Below are 20,401 nucleotides of genomic sequence, written 5' to 3'. Positions count from 1 at the left end.
ACTTGTCCCCTTTGCTGTCTATTAAGATATTTTAATGTATATTGTGTTCACATTGTAAGTAGCATGCTATGCTGTACTGTTATTTGAATATTTTACTCTTGTAATTTTTTATTGCCTATGCTGGGTTATGAGTGATGCACTTGGGGTGCGGAAACCCAAAAGAGAGATACCGGATAGGAGGGGAGAGATTAGTAAGCTCGACTCAGGAGAGAGACCTTGGGGTGTGGTGTCGGATGATCTGAAGGTGAAGAAACAATGCGACAAGGCAACAGCGTGGCCAGAAGGATGCTAGGCTGTGTAGAGAGGGGCATAACCAGCAGAAGAAAGAAGGTGTTGATGCCCCTCTACAAGTCGTTGGTGAGGCCCCACTTGGAGTATTGTGTTCAGTTTTGGAGGCCGTATCTTGCTAAAGATGTAAAAAGACTGGAAGCAGTGCAAAGAAAAGCTACAAAAATGGTATGGGATTTGCGTTGCAAACCGTACGAGGAGAGACTTGCTGACCTGAACAGGTATACCTTGGAGGAAAGGAGAAACAGGGGTGATATGATACAGACATTCAAATATTTGAAAGGTATTAATCCGCAAATGAACCTTTTCCGGAGATGGGAAGGCAGTAGAACTAGAGGACATGAATTGAGGTTGAGGGGGGGGGGGGGGGCAGACTCAGGACTAATATCAGGAAGTATTTTTTCACGGAGAGGTTGGTGGATATGTGGAATGCCCTCCCGCGAGAGGTGGTGGAGATGAAAACGGTAATGGAATTCAAACATGCGTGGGATAAACTCAAAGGAATCCTGTTTAGAAGGAATGGTTCCGTGGAATCTTAGTGGAGATTGGGTGAAGACACCGGTAATTGGAAACAAAACAGGAGCTGGGCAGACTTCTACGGTCTATGCCCTGATCGTGACTGAATAGATAAGGGATGGGTTGGAGTGTAAATTCAGAACTTAGTGCAAGAACAGTACTGGGCAGACTTCTATGGTCTGTGCCCTGAGAAAGGCAAGGACAAATCAAACTCAGGTATACATATAAAGTACCATCATCGGCTTAATAAATTACTATAGTCGGTTCCAAAAGTGAAAAAGATGTGCATATAACAAATGCCAAAAAAAACAATCAACTTAGCTTCTAAAGATAAGGGGGACACTCGATACCGACATGTTTGCTATCTTCCCAGGTCCAAACGTCGGAACTTACATCACAGACACAGCATCCTGAAATTCGTCCACATAGCGCACATCCGCAGTTCAATATACCATCAAGACGTGGTTATTTTTTGGTATTGGGTATACTATTAGTACTTTAAATAAAATTCTAGTTTGAATAGGTACAGGGAAAATACCCACTGTCTCTGAATGTAACTTGCCTTGGAAAAAGATGTGAGCTAAATGCTTAGAATTTAGCTGGTAAAGATTAATAAGGAATAGAATTGCTCTATCCCATAGTTTATCACCTAAGACTATGTTCCCTGAAACTTGAATTGTACTCAGTTGTTTTCCTGATAACACCTAGGTATATCAAATTAACAGTAATCAAACTGGTAACATGAACCTTACCCTATCACCTTGTATTTGTATACACCGGAGTCTGCAACTGCTGTTTGGCACTATGTAAGCCATACTGAACCTACAAAGAGGTGTGAAAATGTGGGGTACAAATGTAACAAATAAATAAATAAATAAATACCATGTAAAATGAGTTTATCTTGTTGGGCAGACTGGATGGACCGTACAGGTCTTTATCTGCCGTCATTTACTATGTTACTTGCTGTTGATTGCCTTGGGTGAATTTCTTTAAAAAGGTGATAAATAAATGTAATGAAGTTCCTGCGGTGATAACCAGGAGTCCATTTCTGGCTGTCATGGTGCTAATAAAATTAATTACAGGAACCATGTTAAAAAGTAAAAATAGGAATAATTTTAAAATGGATGCTGTTCATACTATCACAGGCTCCTAAGCTTAGTACTTACTAGACTTATTACAAAGAACCTGTTTAACTGAACTATGGAGGGCTGTCACCCTTCAAGTTGTAGTAATATCCAGGTCAACCATTTTCTGCACATAAGTCTGCAACTTCTGGAGCTCAGGAACTATTACTGTTTTCAGACTGGACCTTATTATGAGATCAGAAAACAAATGTATTAGCTGAATCGAGCATACAATTTTACTGTGTGTTTTAGGGGAGAGGAGGTATGAGATTTTTTTTTTTGTTACATTTGTACCCTGTGCTTTCCCACTCATGGCAGGCTCAATGTGGCTTACATGGGGCAATGGAGGGTTAAGTGACTTGCCCAGAGTCACAAGGAGCTGCCTGTGCCTGAAGTGGGAATTGAACTAAGTTCCTCAGGACCAAAGTCCACCACCCTAACCACTAGGCCACTCCTCCATTTTGTACTAGACACATGTAGGAGCTGAGATTTTCCAAACTCAAATGATCCTGCAGTGGGGATTCAGCAGTATTAATATTTTAAGAGCAAATTCATTTTTGTTTTGTAATGGTTTCTTTTTTGTTTCTAAAGCTTTTGTAGGTCAGGCTGGGGATGCTGCAACAGGAGTAGCTTCAATCATGGTTAACAATGAAGGTAAGTTTGTGGTGAGGAAAAACCTTTTCCTTCAGACTTTTGTCATCGTGTGGATAGCATTTTTAGAAGAGGGGCAGCTCTTCCTGCAAAGAAGATGTGCATGTTAATAACTGTTTGGATCAGTTGTTCTTTGTAGTAATATATAAGATTCCTTAAAATGTTTGCTAGTGAAGACCCCTGAAACTAAAGCAAGAGTATTAGCAAAACATTATTTATTTATTTATTTATTTATTTATTTATTTATTTGTTGCATTTGTACCCCACATTTTCCCACCTATTTGCAGGCTCAATGTGGCTTACATAGTACCGTGAGGTGTTAGCCACCTCCGGTGATAAAACAAATACAGAGTGATGTTGTTACAGTCACGTTATCAGTTAAAATTTCAGTGATAAAGATTTTTCTTTTTCATTCTCATTTTTATGTTTATCCCTCCTTAAGAAATATAATTGGTCAATATTCAGCTGGTGGTGATCAGTGTTTTTTAATCACTGACCACCATGGGCAAAATTAGGCCCAAATCATAATGCCAGTCCATGTCTGGGTACTGGCATTGAATATCCAGGTCTGACCGGAATCTATCAGACAGTTGGGAGCCGCATATGACACTTATGTCAGCCCTGGCTGAATATTGGCCAAGATCCGTATAAGGGTATCTGGGCAGGTCACCCCTAGTCCTTCCCCTGACTGATTCCCCTCCCTGTCTTTCTAACCGCCCTGAAGAGATGACATAGGTCCAGCAATAACCCCTGCACTCATAATCTCTGTAGGACCCCCCTGGGCCTACCTTTATTAATATTTCATTTTTGCAATGCTTTCAAAATACAAAGCAGGAAAATTATACCATACTAGAAAAAAAACCCCATCATATACCAAAATAGTAAAAAGGAAAGAAAAAAAGGAAAACTGGTGAAATTAGCCCCCGTCAAGAGAAGAATAGAGACATTAAATCATAATACCAAAAGAAATCACTAGATTTTCATCAATTCCAGCTGGTAAGTGGCATTATGTCACAACCTGAGGCAGCCAAGTTGACGCTACCTAGACAACCCGAGGGTTGGCTAGTCCCCAACTGGCAGCTGGTGAGACACCTGGACAAGGTTGGACTAAAGACAAGGCTGGAAGTTGTAGACAGGACTGGAGGTTATAGACAGGGCTGGAGCTAGGCAGGAAGCAGAGCAGGAACACTGAACAGGGCTAGAACATTGGCAGGAACAGTAGACAAACTGGAACAAGGCTGCAACATACACTAGACAACTCTAGGAGAAGGCACTGGCTGGGAGACAGGAACTTCCTTAAATACTACCAGACGGGAAGTGATGACATCAGCCCTCTTACAGAGCTATAAAGGAAGTGCTAGGTTTCCAGGAAGTAAACAGATCCTTCTTGGTACAGAATGCTGCAGGAGTCTACAGACAACAGGTGAGGGATGTGACTACCTCCTCCGTGAAGCCTCCTCCCCAAACATGTGGGTTCAGGTCTGAGGGAATAAAGATGTTGACAATCTCTTATAAGTGGAGGTGCATGAACACTGATAGTAGGTTGGCACATATTATCCTCCTTATCCTTCTGACATGTATACCCTGGAGGAAAGGAGGAACAGGGGTGATATGATACAGACGTTCAAATATTTGAAAGGTATTAATCCGCAAACGAATCTTTTCCGGAGATGGGAAGGCGGTAGAACGAGAGAACATGAAATGAGATTGAAGGGGGGCAGACTCAGGAAAGATGTCAAGAAGTATTTTTTCACAGAGAGGGTGGTGGACGCTTGGAATGCCCTCCCGCGGGAGGTGGTGGAGATGAAAACGGTAACGGAGTTCAAACATGCGTGGGATATGCATAAAGGAATCCTATGCATAAGGAATGGATCCTCAGAAGCTTAGCTGAAATTGGGTGGCGGAGCAGGTGAAGAGGGGTTGGTGGTTGGGAGGCTAGGATAGGGGAGGGCAGACTTATATGGTCTGTACCAGAGCCGATGATGGGAGGCGGGAAATACTGCTGGGCAGACTTATACGGTCTGTGCCCTGAAAAGGACAGGTACAAATTCAAGGTAAGGAATACACATATGAGTTTGTCTTGGGCAGACTGGATGGACCATGCAGGTCTTTTTCTGCCGTCATCTACTATGTTACTATGACATCTAGTATATCCTGAGCATCCTGTAGACTTGAAGTTGTGTGTCCCGTGCAAGGTCTGCTTCCTTGACCACTTGGGGTCTGGAGTTCTTTCTAGGGGTATAATGATCTGGGAGGCAGCAAGAATGTTTGCAGGGTCCATATTGGGTTGGGATTCCAAGATGGAAGGCTTGCCCTGGGATGAATCCAATGTGGGCAGGGTTAGCTGAAGTTGAACAGACATTAAGCAAGACTGAGAACAGGTGAGACCCCAAGCTAGAATGTTACCAGAGTGCCAGTCAATATGAAGTTCTTGTTTCTGCAACCAGGGAAGCCCCAAAATGACCTGATGGACTGATCTTGGGAGTACATGAAACTCTTATCGTCTCTTGATGCTGAGAACCCACCTGAAGGGAAATAGGTTGAGTAATAGCCTGCAGCTATTACTGGCTGTGGGTCTCTGTAGACCGAGGAAATGTGGTTAACACAAATTAAAATCAGCAAAGAGTCGGGGAAGGGGAGGGGAGGGGAGGGGGAAAAGGACCAACATAGCAGCATAGAGAAGAAACTAAGGGGGGGGGGGGGGTAAGGAAAGGCAGAAGAGAAAAAGAAAGTTTTAAGGAGAGCTTTAAATACCTGAGTCGGCATATCAATTCTGAGAGAGGAAGAAAGAGGATTCCACAATTTAGGCCCAAGATATCTGAAAGCTGTATCACGAGATAGTGAGAGGTAGTGTGGAGGAGTGGCCTAGTGGTTAGGGTGGTGGACTTTGGTCCTGAGGAACTGAGTTTGATTCCCACTTCAGGCACAGGCAGCTCCTTTTGACTCTGGGCAAATCACTTAACCCTCCATTGCCCCATGTAAGCCGCATTGAGCCTGCCATGAGTGGGAAAGCGCGGGGTACAAATGTAACAAAAAAAAAAACATAGAAGGTTGTCTGCAGAGGATCAGAGAGAACGTAAAAGAGAGTAATGAATTAATAGTCTGAGAAGATAGTCAAGTGCATTGGGTGCACACCCTTGGAAGGCAAGCATAATCAACTTATAACAAATATGAAAGGAGACTGGGAGCCAGTGTTCAAGATGGAGGAGGTACATGCATAGATGAGTATTTTATAACCTACATATGTACTTCATGATTCTACCCATGCTGTGCCCAGATTATGTCCCTGAACACACCTATATATAATTCCATGTAAATCTTCAAAAGCTCTGTCTGAATCCCCTCAGTACACTTAGTTGTGCCCAACTCAGTTTTAATTTTCTTCATAATATTCTTTTCCCTAAAATCCAGTAGGTGCCTAGCCAACAACTTGTCAGATTTATTGGCTTTTTCATAATACTTTGTCTAGACATCTTCATTGCAAATTCAAATCTAGGAATTAACATACTCTTCAGCTCCCTCTAGTAATTAACTCCCTGAGGTTTTTTTTTTTTTGTAAACAGTAGTTTTATGCAGCTACTTTAATTTCCAGATGCCATTGTGAAGATCTACAGATATTTAAAATTGTTATTCATACTATGATCCTCTGTTCCAAAATTCTGACCATATTAGGAACAGACATGACTGAAACGTAACCTGTCTAAGGGGCTGCAGACATTATTGTAATTATATTATGAAATGCTAAGGACAGTTTGTCTGTTATTCTGATTATGCCATGAGACTATAGGAAAATGCATCTTTTAAAGGTATCTATTTATTATTATTGGGATATTAACCGCCTTTATGAAGAGATTCACCCAATGTGGTGTACAGTAGTTTAACATCAAACTTGCACTTTTGTTAAACAACATAACAATAGTAAAATGAACAAGTATAAACATAAATACAATGAAAGAGGAAAACTTGAAAACAGCAAACTGAAAACTGATAGGACTACCATACACATTTAATAGCACCGAAATTCAAATAACAGAGATATAATGTGATGTATTTATTATTATATTGTCTTTCATGTTTCACCTTTATTTCTGAACCACAAAGTGGGTTCAAGAAAAAAAGATAGTATGAATGTATCTTATTTATACCAACGGGATTGAGTTTTTAAAAAACTGCCTGCTCAATATGGAGCTCAATATGGAGGTAAATCTATAAACAGCTGCCTAAAGGTTAGGCAGAATATATGTGTGTAAATGCTGGGCTCCTGTTTGAAGGGGAGATAGAGGAGGTTTCTGTTTGACAGTGGAGGGAGGGAAGGAATGGAGGCTGTTCCTGTTCAGGGGCTGAGCTGGGTCCTAGTGGCCAGTTTCAGCTGAAACCGATTGGTGAATTTTGATTGCAGATTCAACCAGTTTCAGTTATTCTCTACAGAATTTCTATTTTAGTATATTTAACTTTATTTCATGTATATTAATTATGGCTATCCTGAAAACCTGTTTGGTCTACAGCAGGGGTGTAGCCATAATCACTTTTGGCTCAGGCCCACCTAGCAGCAGTGCATACTTGACAGACGGCATGGAAGAAGAAAGCTGGGCTTGACTACAGAAGCTCCTGTGGTCCTGCATCTCCCTCTCTCCCTCCCTTAACAAGTTTCTATCTTTAAATGGTCACCGGTACCCGGCAGCTTTCTCTCTTCACAACTTCCTGTTCCCACGTAAGTGGGATGCTGCAGAGAGAAAGCATCCAGAGCCAGCAAGAGGCAAGGCTGCTTTGAGAGCTGATGCTGAAAGGTCAGAGAATTGCAGCAGGAGGGGGTGGGAATAAAAGTGAAAGAGATGCCAGTCCGCAGGGGGGAGAAGAAAGAGAGAGACAACAGACTTCACAGGTTAGGGGGTGGGATGCCAGACAGTATACACACTGTTGGAGCCTCAGCCAAGGGGGGGGGGGGGGGCTGGGCTCCTGAGGCCGCACTGTGGCTATGCCTCTGGTACAGACTGGATAGGCCATGTTGGTCTTTATTTGCCATCATCTACTGTTGCTATGTAATGTTCATATATTTCCTTATGTTATTGTTCTATAGAGATTTCTTTTTTTTTAATCTAGCCAATTCTTTCCAGGCCAGAATGCCATTATTATAGTTGCTGGTGCTAATTTGCTCTTGGATTCTGAAGACCTAAAGAAGGCAGCTGGTACCATTTCTAGGGCAAAAGTGATGGTGTGCCAGCTAGAGATAACCCCAGCTGTATCGCTTGAAGCATTGAAGATTGCACACACTTATGGAGGTAATTTATGTATTGTCTTTGCTCATTTATTCAAAGCTAGAACTGGAGCGCACCTTTTATCCAATGTTCCATTGTCTGAAAGCTCCCATTATTTGGAAAAAATCATGGGCTTTCAGCTCTTTGTTCTGTTATCTTGAAAAAAAATATCTATTACCCCAAAATTGCTTTGCATGGGTGTCACAACCAAACACCTCCACTTCATCCTGTCTTTCTTACAAGCCAGTGATTTGCAGCTGCAGCCAAGGCTGATTATAAGCTTTCCTCTACTTGTCTTGGGAGCAACTCTTGCAGTGATGATACTGGCAAAAAAGGAGTCTTAAGGCACAAAGTTTGATGAATGTGTTACAGCAGCTGTCAAGATGAATCAGCTATTCAAGAACATGCAAATTTCAGAGAAAAATGTTTGGATAATCGAGTCCAGTATTGCCTATTCAGCAGAAACAGAAAGTGGAGATACATAAAAAAATTAACACAGAGCAAGTGTTCAACAGTGATCAGCTCCACACTACCTTCGAGTATTTCATGATGCAAAACCTTCTCCTACCCCATATGATGCCTGAAATTGATAGATGGATGGTGTCTGAATATATTACCATTGCATTAATTGTCTCTCTCTCATATCTCCTGCTCTAACTGAACACTAGGTGGCTGAATGTCCTCACATAGGCATCCAAAAGAGCAGCTTCTCTTCTCTTGTAGTGAATAGCCTGGCACTCTGGTTACTATATTGGTAGATCTACCATTCTCATCCACTGATGCAACGGCTTTTCTTACCCTAAATGATACTATAAGCAAATAGAAGAATATGCACCATACTATTATCATTTTTTTATTGTGTATTTTGTGCAGGTTGAGTCATTGTTTATTCTCCAAGGACAAGCAGACCATATATTCTCACATGTGGGTCATGCATACTGCGTTGCCTGGTACAGAGCTTGAAAAAGCTTAGTATAGCTTTAAGAGCGCACTCTGTGCTCCCACCAAACATGCGCAAGTGCCTTCCCGTCAGAGACCATCAGTTCTCATTTTTCCGCAGTGAGGAGAGAACGTCATCTTTGACTGCTCCTCACAGCTTGGTTTGGTTTAAAAGCAAATATTTTTTGTTCCTTCCCATCCTATTTTTCTTTTAGTTGCGCTGTTTTTTTCAGGGTTTCATTTTTTCCCCTTTCTTTTATGGTTCAGATTCTTTTGCCCTTATTCAAAGTTTCTTTTATTTATTTTATTACATTTGTACCCTGTGCTTTCCCACTCATGGCAGGCTCAATGTGGTTTACATGGGGCAATGGAGGGTTAAGTGACTTGCCTAGAATCACAAGGAGCTGCCTGTGCCTGAAGTGGGAATCGAACTCAGGACCAAAGTCCACCACCCTAACCACTAGGCCACTCCTCCACTCCGCTCAGCAGGCACACTTAGGCCTGAGTTCTGGTTGGGTTTTCCCAGGGCCGGTCTTAGCAAGTGCGGGGCCCTATGCAGACCAATTTGGTGGGGCCCCATCCTAGCCCCGCCCCTATCCTAGCCCCACCCCCGCCCATTGATAAGATTATTCAATTTTTAGAAAATTTTTTATTTATGAAATTTCAAATAAAGACAAATGAAGCTAAACTTGTACAGAAAAACTGATTGAAATAATAAGCACAATGCTATCATGAACCCCCCCCCCCCCAAGAAATTATTCAGTTGAAGTCCACAATTAGTAGTTCAAATTCTCATAACCCCGGGGGGTCAGAGGTGCGGACACACAATCTCTCCACTGCAAAACACTATACACAAACTTGTGCAAAAACACAGTCAGAACCTTACCAAACCATAACAGCACTAATTCCAAGGACAGGACGAGCTACAACCTTATGCATGGAAAGGCAGAACTGTAATTACACCAGGCTCTATAACACCAATACACAAATACACTACCTTGTGAAAAAAAAAAAGGGCTGCAAATACTACACGCTAGCAGGATACTGTACCTTGATCACACATGAAAAACACATGACACAACAAATATGAAGGCAAAATACTGAATGAAAAGTTACCTCAAGAAGTCAGACTCAGCATGCAGCAATACTAGAAAAATTGAAACTTACATGCAAAATATCACAGATGCACATTTCTAAAAGCTGACATATTCCAATTAATAAATTCTGAATAAAATACTTTTTTTCTACCTTTGTTGTCTGATCATTTAGTTTTTCTATTCGCTTTGGTCCCAGTATCTTCTGTTTTATGCAGTGTCTTCTTTCCGTTTGATATTTTTTCTCTCACCGTGTCCACTATCCTCCTGTGTCCTTATGTGTTCTGTCTACCATCTGTAGCCCCCTGTCCCTATCCTTTCTCCAGTTTCAGCATCTGCCTTCAAAGTGTTCCGATCCAGCCCTTAAATTCAACAATTTGCCCTCCATCCACATCCAGCATTTCTCCTCTTTCCCCTCCACTCCACTTCCAGCAATTTCTCCTCTCTCTGGGCCCTGCCATCCCATCCAAGTCCATCCTTGGCCCTCTCTGCCCTTCCCTCCTCCATCCACATCCAGCAATTCTCCTCTCTCCCCTCCCCTCCATTTCCAGCAATTTCTTCTCTCCCTGGGCCCTGCCATCCCATCCAAGTCCATCCTTGGCCCTCTCTACCCTTCCCTCCTCCATCCACATCCAGCAATTCTCCTCTCTCCCCTCCCCTCCATTTCCAGCAATTTCTCCTCTCCCTGGGCCCTGCCATCCCATCCAAGTCCATCCTTGGCCCTCTCTGCCCTTCCCTCCTCCATCCACATCCAGCAATTATCCCCTCTCCTCCATTTCCAGCAATTTCTCCCCTCCCTGGGCCCTGCCCTCCCATCTGTTCCTCTCTCCCCTGCCCCCCTCCATTCACCCATGTATCCAGCAATTCCCCTCTCTCCCTGGGCCCTGCCATCCCATCCAAGTCCATCCTTGGCCCTCTCTGCCCTTCCCTCCTCCATCCACATCCAGTAATTGTCCCCTCTCCCTTCCCCTCCATTTCCAGCAATTTCTCCTCTCCCTGGGCCCTGCCCTCCCATCTGTTCCTCTCTCCCCTGCCCCCCTCCATTCACCCATGTATCCAGCAATTCCCCTCTCTCCCTGAGCCCTGCCATCCCATCCACGTCTCTCTTTCCCCTGCCCGCCCTCTTCTCTCCCCCACGATGCACGATCGATCATCGATCCCTTTCCTTTTTTGCTTTTAAATTTACCTCCAGTCCGGCAGCGTCAGTGAAAGCGCTCCCAGCCAGTAAAAGCGCTTCTCTTCGCTGTGTCCCGCCTTCTTCTGACGTCATGACGTCAGAAGAAGGCGGGACACAGCGAAGAGAAGCGCTTTTACTGGCTGGGAGCGCTTTCACTGACGCTGCCGGACTGGAGGTAAATTTAAAAGCAAAAAAGGAAAGGGATCGATGATCGATCGTGGGGGAGAGAAGAGGGCGGGCAGTTCGGACGAGCGGCGGCGATCCCCGGGCGGAACTAGGTCAAGGCTGACTGAGGCGTGCCGCCCCCCTAAGCGCGGGGCCCTGTGCGGCTGCCTCGGTCGCCTCGGCCTAAGACCAGCCCTGGGTTTTCCCATATTTTTTTTTCTGGTGCTTTGCCCCCCTTTTTTTTTTAGCACCATCAAGTCTTTTGATTTTGCCAAGGCTGTTTTTCCTTCCATGTCATCGAAGTATCCCAGTGGCTGTAAGCGCTGTAGCTGGTGCAATAGGACCATCTTTGGCAAAGTCACCCATTCATGGTGTCTTCAGCGTTTGTGGCCTGAACATACCCCTTCTAACTGTGCTCTTTGTGTTTGTATGAAGAAAAGAACCCAGTTAGCCAGGCTCAATGAGAGAAACTTTATGGAGCCAGGTTTGAAGCCTCGACATTGGTATCAGCATTGGCATCAGGGGTTGCATCAGCATCAGGTGCGTCGGTCCACATGGCTGCAAGGCCTTTAGACACTGGGAATGACCGTGCAACAAGTGGGTCTCCACCTGTCTCAACGCCAGCCACTGTGCAGGCCCGCTGGGACTTTTAATAATTGGACCTGACCCTGAGGCGATGTGAGGATTCGACATTGTCCTTGTCGGCACCGAGAAGCATCAATGCCCAGCATCGCAAGAAGCATCGGCATTGATTGCCCTCAACACATGGTGCTGGGAGCTCCAGGATACCGAGGGATCCCCTGGTGCTCAAGAAATGTTGGCACTGGGAGGACTGCTCCCCCTCTATACAGGAGTTATCGATGTGTGGGTCTCCAGGCAGCCCAGACCAGGCACCTGCTTCAACCACGCAAGTTCATCAGCCTGTTTCCACACTAATGCCCCAGCCTTTCCTAGTGTTGGCCCTCAATGAGCGCCTACAGGCCTTGCTCCCTGAGCTTTTGGCAGGGCTGTTACAACAGAGTGCATCAGCATCTGGGGTGCTTGCACCTGCCATACCTCTTGCTGCTGCCCCGCATGGCCATCAGTCTGTGATGAGGCCTCTGACTCTGGTGTTGCTTGTGGTCTCGGTGTCAACTCCCACTCATGTCGGCACCCCCTCAACGTCGACGGAGGAAGCTTTGCCAGAGTCAAGGCTGGAACTGACACCTCGATGCCCCTCTTGGGGTCATAGTTCCTCCTTGTCGAGGCAGGCTCAGTCTCAGCCCTCCCATTAGGAGTTCCTGGCTGACACTGATGAGGAGCGCTCATGGGACTCAAATGAGGATTCACAGTACTTCTCAGAGGAAGAGTCCTATGGCATTCTATCTGACCCCTCCCCTCCACAGGAAAGAAGAAAATCTCCACCCAAAAAACCATTCCTTTCCATCTTTTGTCAAGGAAATGGCAGCTGTCATTCCCATTCCTTTAGAACTTGAGGACGATCCCAGGACTAAGATGTTTGAGGTCCTGGACTACAAGTCTCCTCCTAGGAGGCCGTCATGGTCCCACTTCATGAGATATTATGGAACATTCAATTGAAGAACTAGGAGTCCCCTCTGTCGGTCCCTCTCCTCCCCAAGAAGACCATGTATCGGATTCAGTCTTCCCCTGGGTTTGATAGGCCCCAGTTGCCTCATTATTCCCTGTGCTCAAAAGGGCCAGGAATTCTAGGGACCAATGCTTCAGTGCCCCATAGCAGGGAAGCTAGAACCCTGGATTCTTTGGACGGAAGATGTATCAGGCCTCCATGCTCATCTCCCATATACAATCATACCAGCTCTACACGAGCCTGTACTTGCGGTCCCTGGTGCATAATATGTCTGATTTGGCAGACTCTCCCACCAGAGCAGGCTGAATCTGTTCGCCAGCTGGTCAAGCAATGGAAGGCGTGTCATAAATTCTTGGTCAGGGGCGCCTATGACACTTTTGATGTGGCATCTAGGATATCTGCTCAAAGTATAGTGGTCCATCAGAGATTGGTGGATGCTATGTGCTGAGGGGATAATCTTTTTGGAGAGAAGGTGGAGGAGGTCACTGACCTCATCAAGAAACGCACTGATACCATTGATTCGTTCTCCCGCCAGACGCCTTCTGCAACTACCTCCTCATCCATGCGATTTTTAGGCAAGTTGAAGAGGGGTCCCTACTACTTACAGAGGCATAAGTATGCACCATCTTCTCGCCAGCCTCAGCAGGTTCAGCCCCAGCACTCTTGTTCTCATCAACAGCATGTGCTCAAAGCCCAGACAGCTCCCCAGTTAAAGCAGGAGGTGAGCTTTTGGCTGGATCCAAAGCATAGCCTCAGTAAAAGTGATTGTTCCAGATGACTTATCAGTCAGGGGAGGTTGAGGTTTTTCAAGAAAGGTGGCCCCTTGTAACCTCCAACTGGTGGGTTATTCAGATAGTCCATCTCAGTTACGCCCTGCATTGGTTACAGAGACCACCAGTTTGCACGCCAAGAGCAGATCACTTCAGCTCTCCACTCAAGCAGCTTTTTGCTAAGGAACTCCTAACCCTGCTAAAGGCCCATGTGGTAAAACCTGTTCCACTAGGGGGAGAAGGGAAGGAATTTTATTACAGGTACTTCCTTGTGCAAAAAAAGATAAGGGGGATATGTCCCATTCCAGACCTAAGGACCCTGAACAAATTCCTGGTCAAAGAAAAGTTCAGGATGGCACCCTTCTCCCCATGATTCAGGAAAATGATTGGCTATGCTCTCTGTACTTAAAGGATGCTTACATTCACATCCCGATATGTCCAGCTCACAGGAAGAATCTTTGATTTTGGCTGGGGACTCATCACTTCCAGTACTGTGTGTTCTTTTTTGACCTTGTGTCGGCTCCCAAAGTCTTCACCAAGTGTCTTGTAGTATTCACAGCACTGATACGCAGACTGGGAATCCATGTGTTCCCCTATCTCTACGAATGGCTGGTAAAGAGCCCGTCAAAGGACGGTGCTCAGGAGTCCATGTAGAAGACTATTAGAGCTACTAGGGTTTGTTTTAAACTACCCTGTCCCATCTGCTCCCTGTTCCAGCAATTGGAGTTCATTGGAGCCCTGTGGGCTCAAGCTTTTCTCCCAGTACCGACGGCCAACACTTTTGTTGCACTTGCCACTCAAATTCAAGCCTGTCAGTAGGTCACAGCTCAGCAGGTGTTGTGGTTGTTGGGCCAGGGCCACAAGGCCTCTACCATCTATGTGACACCTATGACACAAGGACATATGGGAACTCCCCAGTGGACCTTAGCTTCCCAGTGGTATAAGGCCAGGGGAAATCTGGAGGATGTTATCAGAGTGTTATCAGAGCTGCTTCAGTCTGTGCTTTGGTGGACTATTCAGCCCAATTTGACTCTAGGACTCACATTCCAAATTCCTCAGCCCCGGAAGGTGCTGACGATGGACTCAACCCATCTGGGGTGGGGAGCTCATTTAGACGAGCTTCACACTCAAGGTACTTGGTCAGCGCAGGAGACCAATCTTCACATCAACCTTCTGGTGCTATGGCTGATATGGAACACTCTAAAGGCTTTTAGAGATCAGCTGATCAACCAAATACTACTCATTTAAATGGACAATCAGGTTGCGATGTATTACACCAACAAGTGGGGGGCACCGGATCATGCATTCTGCGTCAGGAGGCCATCCTGATGTGACACTGGGCAGTCCGGCATGGAATGCTCCTCAGGGCCACTTATCTGTTGGGCAAATCCAACAGCCTGGCCAACCAACTAAGCAGGCGAGTGGTCACTCTACATGGGTGTTACCTGTGAGATCTTCCAAGTGTCAGGCACCCCTTTCGGTGGATCTCTTTGCCACCCAGTTCAGTCACAAAGCCCCTCACTTCTATTCCAGGCTCCAGGCCCACGGCAGACTAACATTGGATGCCATTCTCCTTCATTGGGGGACAGGTCTTCTGTATGTGTATTCTCCCATATCTCTTGTGAGGAATCTTTTGCTGAAACTCAAGCTTGACTGCGAGACTATGATTCTAATCATACCCTATTAGCCCCAGCAGATCTGGTTCCCTCTTCTGGAGTTATCCTCTGAAGAACCATGGAGTGTATTCTGACCCTCATCATGCAGAACATGGGATCTCCTCTGCATTCTAACCTCCAGTCTCTGGCCCTTACGGCCTGGATGATGAGAGCTTAGAATCTGGTTCCTTGCATCTTCCAGAGGGTGTCTCTTAGATCTTGCTGACTTCCAGGAAAGATTCACTAAGAGACGTTACTCTTTCAAATAGAGGAGTTTTGCCATCTGGTGTGAGGGCAAGGTCCTATATCCCGTCCTACACAGACCTTGCTTGAATACCTTCTACACCTTTCCGAATCTGGCCTCAAGACCAACAGTAAGGGTTCACCCCAGTGCAATTGGTGCTTATCATCAAAGTGTAGTGGGTAAGCTCATCTCTGGACAGCTTCTAGTTGTTCGCTTCATGAGAGGTTTGCTGTTGACAAAGCCCCCTGTCAAACTTCTACCTGTGTGTCATGGGACCTCAACGTTGTTCTCACCCAGCTGATGAGAGTCTTTGTGAGCTACTTGATTCCTGTCATTTGAAGTACTTGACCTGGAAGGTCATTTTTTGGTGGCTGTTACTTCAGCTCGCAGAGTCAGTGATCTTCAGGGCCTAGTAGTGGATGCACCTTATACCAAGTTTCATCGTAACAGAGTTGTCCTCTTCACACACTCTAAGTTCCTGCCTAAGGTTAATCTGTGTTTTGCATTCGCTGTTGCGATGTTCCTTTGACCAATGTTTGATGTTTTTGGTGAGCTTGGTAGCTAGGTTTTCCTATATGTGAGAATTATTGGCCTGCTTGTCCTCAGAGAAAGCGAAGATACTTGTAGCAGGTATTCTCTGAGGACAGCAGGCCATATATTCTCACATACCCTCCCACCTCCCCTTGGAGTTCTCTCTCTACTTTTTTATTGTACTGATGGTCCGTTCTCTTACAGCAGGTGGGAAGGTACTTGTGCATGCATGGTAGGAGTGCAGCGTGCACTCTTAAAGCTATACTAAGCATTTTCAAGATCCAGACCGGGCAACTCGATACCCGATATCCATATCTACTAAAATAATTTGCACCTCCAACGTTCTGAAGCTGACTGCCAGGAAGTTGAAGCCCGGTTCGTAATGTCTGAAGCCTTCTGGTGATGTCACCGTGTTGCCTGGGAAACCGTGTTGCAGTGACAGATCTGAACTCAGGCACGATCCGCGGCAGTTGCATGAAGGTAATGGACAAACTTGTGCAATAGCAGCCCCCCCCCAAAAAAAAAAAATTGCACCCGGAAGCAAGCCAGTTTAGCCCTTCCTCCACATTCTCCACAGACAGTCTGCAAATAAACACGTAACTAAACTTTCCCCGTGCCCGGTACCACCTCATTTCTCCTTACCATCTGGGAACTCCTGGTCACTGATGTGCTGCAAGCGAGGTTCGGGAACAGTCTCAGCAAGCTCTAACTCCACCTCATAGATGTCCGCCGCAGCCGTCTGCTGCTCAGTCGCCCATGAGCGTGTCTCAGCTTCGGACTACCGCCCAGAGACATGCAACAGGTCACCGTATTCCCCATTCCAGAAAGAAGAGTGAGGAGGGAGACGACACCACCACAACTCTACCCTCCAACTACGGCGCCGGTCAACATAAGCAAAACCAGGGCTACAAGATTACCGCCAACACCACCACTCCTGCACTACCTAAGCTAGGCAGGAAAGACAAACACCAAAACCGGCTCGCGTTCACTCCTTCTCTTCCGATTGACAGAACGCTTTAATTTCATTTACAGAGAGAGGCGAGCACGTGGCTAGATGTACGTACATATATGTGCGTGCGAGCGTTGAGCGAAATGTTTAGTGCGCGAGAGCAGCCTCTGTACCATGCCCCTCTACGGCGCTGGCCACAGCCGCAAAGAGGGGGCAGTGTCTGCAACGCACGTGGTCTCTAGCGCTAACCTCTGAATTCATGCTTAGAAAATGGCATTACCAGGGATGTCAGGGAAAGAGGAGGGTGGTTGTTGAATTCTTAAAGCGATACTACGACTGTGTGGATGCGCGGGGGCGTTTAACTCGGAGGAGAGGGTGTGGAGGGAGGTAGGGGGTGTCCTGCAACTAGAAGGGGAGGGGGCATCCTGCAACTGGAAGGGGAGGGGGCATCCTGCAACTGGAAGGGGAGGTGGAGGGGGGTGTCCTGCAACTGGGAGGGGGGGCGTCTTGCAACTGGAAGGGGAGGGGGCCCTCCAACTCGAGGGGAAGGGGGCCGTGGAACTCGAAGGGCAGGGGAGGAGGGCTCCTGCAACTCGAAGGGGAGGGGGGCCTGGAACTCATAGGGAGGGAGAGGGCCATGGAACTCGGAGGGGAAGGGGGCTGGAACTTGGACGACAGACACGGAGAGAGGGAGGTAGGGAGGGGGACGTGGAGGGGGGTGTGGAACCTTGCTAGCGCCCGTTTCATTCCTCTATGAAACGGGCCTCTTTTACTAGTGTGAGAATATATGGACTGTTGTCCTCATAAAATACCTGCTACAGGTAAGTATCTTCATTTTATAGAGTTCTCAGTAAATGAGAGTACTTTTCTCAGTCCTTGCTTCTCTGAAGACAAGTAGGTTCTATAGTCTTGACATATGAGAGAAATTGCAAAAAAAGCTGATAAGTCACAAAAATCAATTTTTTGGCAAAAGCAGTTCTTGTATTTAGATTTTTTTTCCCTGTGAAAGCCATTATTCATAGGTTATGTTACTGTTGTTAACTTTGTTACATGTCAACAAAGCAATGTCAGAAAAACAAAAATAGGGCCCTTTTAGTAAATCACGCTAGCGATTCCCGCACATTTGCGAACCTGGGAGTCACTAGTGCAGCTTGGTAAAAGGGGCCCATAGTGTGAAGACTACTATCTGAAGCTTCTCAACATATTTTGTCTAAATATATGTCCAATTAAACTGCTATAGTTGTGCTAATAAAAGATTTATTGTGTGCTCTAGAAATTGTGTTGTTATACTATATTACACCACACTGTATAAAAATGTTAAAAATTTCATATCCATGTCATATAGCTGAATGGTTAGTGCAGTGGCCTGAGAACCCAGGGTTTGATTCCCACTGTAGCTCCTCGTGACTCTGGGCAAGTCACTTACTACTACTACTACTATTTAACATTTCTAAAGCGCTACTAGGGTTACGCAGCGCTGTACAATTTAACATAGAAAGACAGTCCCTGCTCAATGAGCTTACAATCTAAAGGACAAATATACAGTTAGTTAAGTAGGGGTCATTAAATTGGGGTAGTCTAGGTTACTTGAAGGTATAGAGGTTAGGTGTCGAAAGCAACATTGAAGAGGTGGGCTTTGAAGATTATTAATATCTAGGGCCATTTTAAAAGTTAATTAAACTGTAAGGTCCTTGATCAGACACTACCATTTGGGTCCATTAAGCTAGAGAATTCCCTTGATAGCAGCACTTAGCTGACACTTTGGGACTTAAGCACCCCCACAGCTGGGGGCAAGCAGGGTTGGCCTCAAACTAAAGGACATACTACTTTTACTTCTACCTTCCAGGTGCTGGGACTGAACCAAGCTCCTGCAAAAAGGACAGGTTTATTCTGACCCCTAAATCCCTTACTTCTCAAATTGACTGGCTTAGGTGAGAAACTACCTGATATTTTGTCCTAAATTTTTAAGGCTTGTTGCTTAATCAATTTAATTAGCACTGGGAAACCTCTCTTTCTTTCTTTCTTTCTTTCTTTCTTTCTTTCTTTCTTTTCTTTCTTTCTTTCTTTCTTTCTGTTCCTGCCAAGCTCTGATAAAGGGGAGGGGCATCTAGATATTACCAACAATTCTAGCAGTTTCAGCAAAACTGCTAGAATTATTGGCAATATCTAGATTTATTTAAAAGGAAAGTTATTAATATCTTGGGCCGTTTTAAAAGTTAATTAAACTGTAAGGTCCTTGATCAGACACTACCATTTGGGTCCATTAAGCTAGAGAATTCCCTTGATAGCAGCACTTAGCTGACACTTTGGGACTTATAATCCCACCCACCCCAGGGTTTTCCACACATTTATAGACAAACCAAACCTCATTAACTTTACTCCTCAGTCATACACAGGCAGTCTTGCAGGCTGATACTCCAACATAGTACACCTGTTCATACCCATTTCAACCAATCAGGATGACTTTTATTCTCTGCAATAATTGTGCTGCTTTAGTTTCAAGGCAAATCATCTGGAAACTTAAAGCTTGTCCTATCTGTCTTCAGCTATCTACTTTAAAACAAGAGCTCTATAAAGTAATGCAAGAATTAGATGCAATTAAAGCAACTTATAGGACTGTGCAGAATCATAACTTCTCACCACTGCCTCAGAGAATAAAACCACAAAGGAACAGATGGCTCACAGTAGGCTCAGGCAGAATTCGTCATGTGACACAGAAGCATCCGCCCACACAAGTGTTGCCACTACAAAATTCTTTTGCTCCACTAAAGCAATGTGATGTTCCTGAAACTAAAATTGAAGCAGAAAAAAAAGAAAAAGCAAGGAAGAGGGAACAAAAAGAGGAGAAGGTACCCAAAGAGAAAAGACACTCACAAATCACTAAACCCAAAACACATACTAGGAAATGTAGTTGGAAAGCAATGACCACAAATGCTCACAGTCTAAGCAATAAAATTCATGACCTGATGTTGGAGACTGACTTGGACATAGTTGCAGTCACAGAGACATGGCTCCATGGTTCCCATGAATGGGATGTAAACATACCAGGCTATAATCTTTTTAGGAAGGATAGAGAGGAACGTAAAGGTGGAGGAGTAGCTCTGTATGTGAGAGATGATATCGCAGCAACTGAAATGACAGGGAAGTGGGGAAAGGAAGAAGCAATATGGATCACCTTAAAAAGAGAGGATAGAACCTTGGTCCACGTGGGTGTTGTCTACAGACCCCCGACACAATTGGAGGAACTGGATAAAGATCTGATCGCTGATATTCAGAAGTTGGGGAAGAAAAGAGAGGTGCTGTTGTTGGGAGATTTTAATCTGCCGGATGTAGATTGGAAGGTTCCTTCTGCAAAATCGGAAAGAAGTAGAGAGATTGTGGATGCTTTCCAAAGTGCTCTGCTCAGACAAATGGTGACGGAACCCACGAGGGAGGGAGTGATGCTGGATCTGGTG

At 45.2% G+C, this 20,401-nt stretch overlaps 1 protein-coding gene across 2 annotated transcripts in view; it reads left to right on the top strand.

Moving 5' to 3' along the window:
* RBKS (ribokinase) overlaps nt 1-20,401 on the top strand; it is a 250,625-nt gene that overhangs the window by 75,347 nt on the left and 154,877 nt on the right. For both annotated transcript variants that reach the window (XM_030195886.1, XM_030195887.1), the window contains exons 4-5: nt 2,520-2,582; nt 7,694-7,858. In XM_030195886.1, the coding sequence (XP_030051746.1) occupies nt 2,520-2,582; nt 7,694-7,858 (228 nt within the window). The remainder of the gene's footprint in view (nt 1-2,519; nt 2,583-7,693; nt 7,859-20,401) is intronic.

This window comes from Microcaecilia unicolor, chromosome 3 (genome assembly GCF_901765095.1).
Source record: "Microcaecilia unicolor chromosome 3, aMicUni1.1, whole genome shotgun sequence".
In the NCBI taxonomy this organism is placed as follows: Eukaryota; Metazoa; Chordata; class Amphibia; order Gymnophiona; family Siphonopidae; genus Microcaecilia; species Microcaecilia unicolor.
The sequence above is the reverse complement of the archived record's forward strand: the minus strand, read 5'-3'. Positions and strand labels throughout refer to the sequence as shown.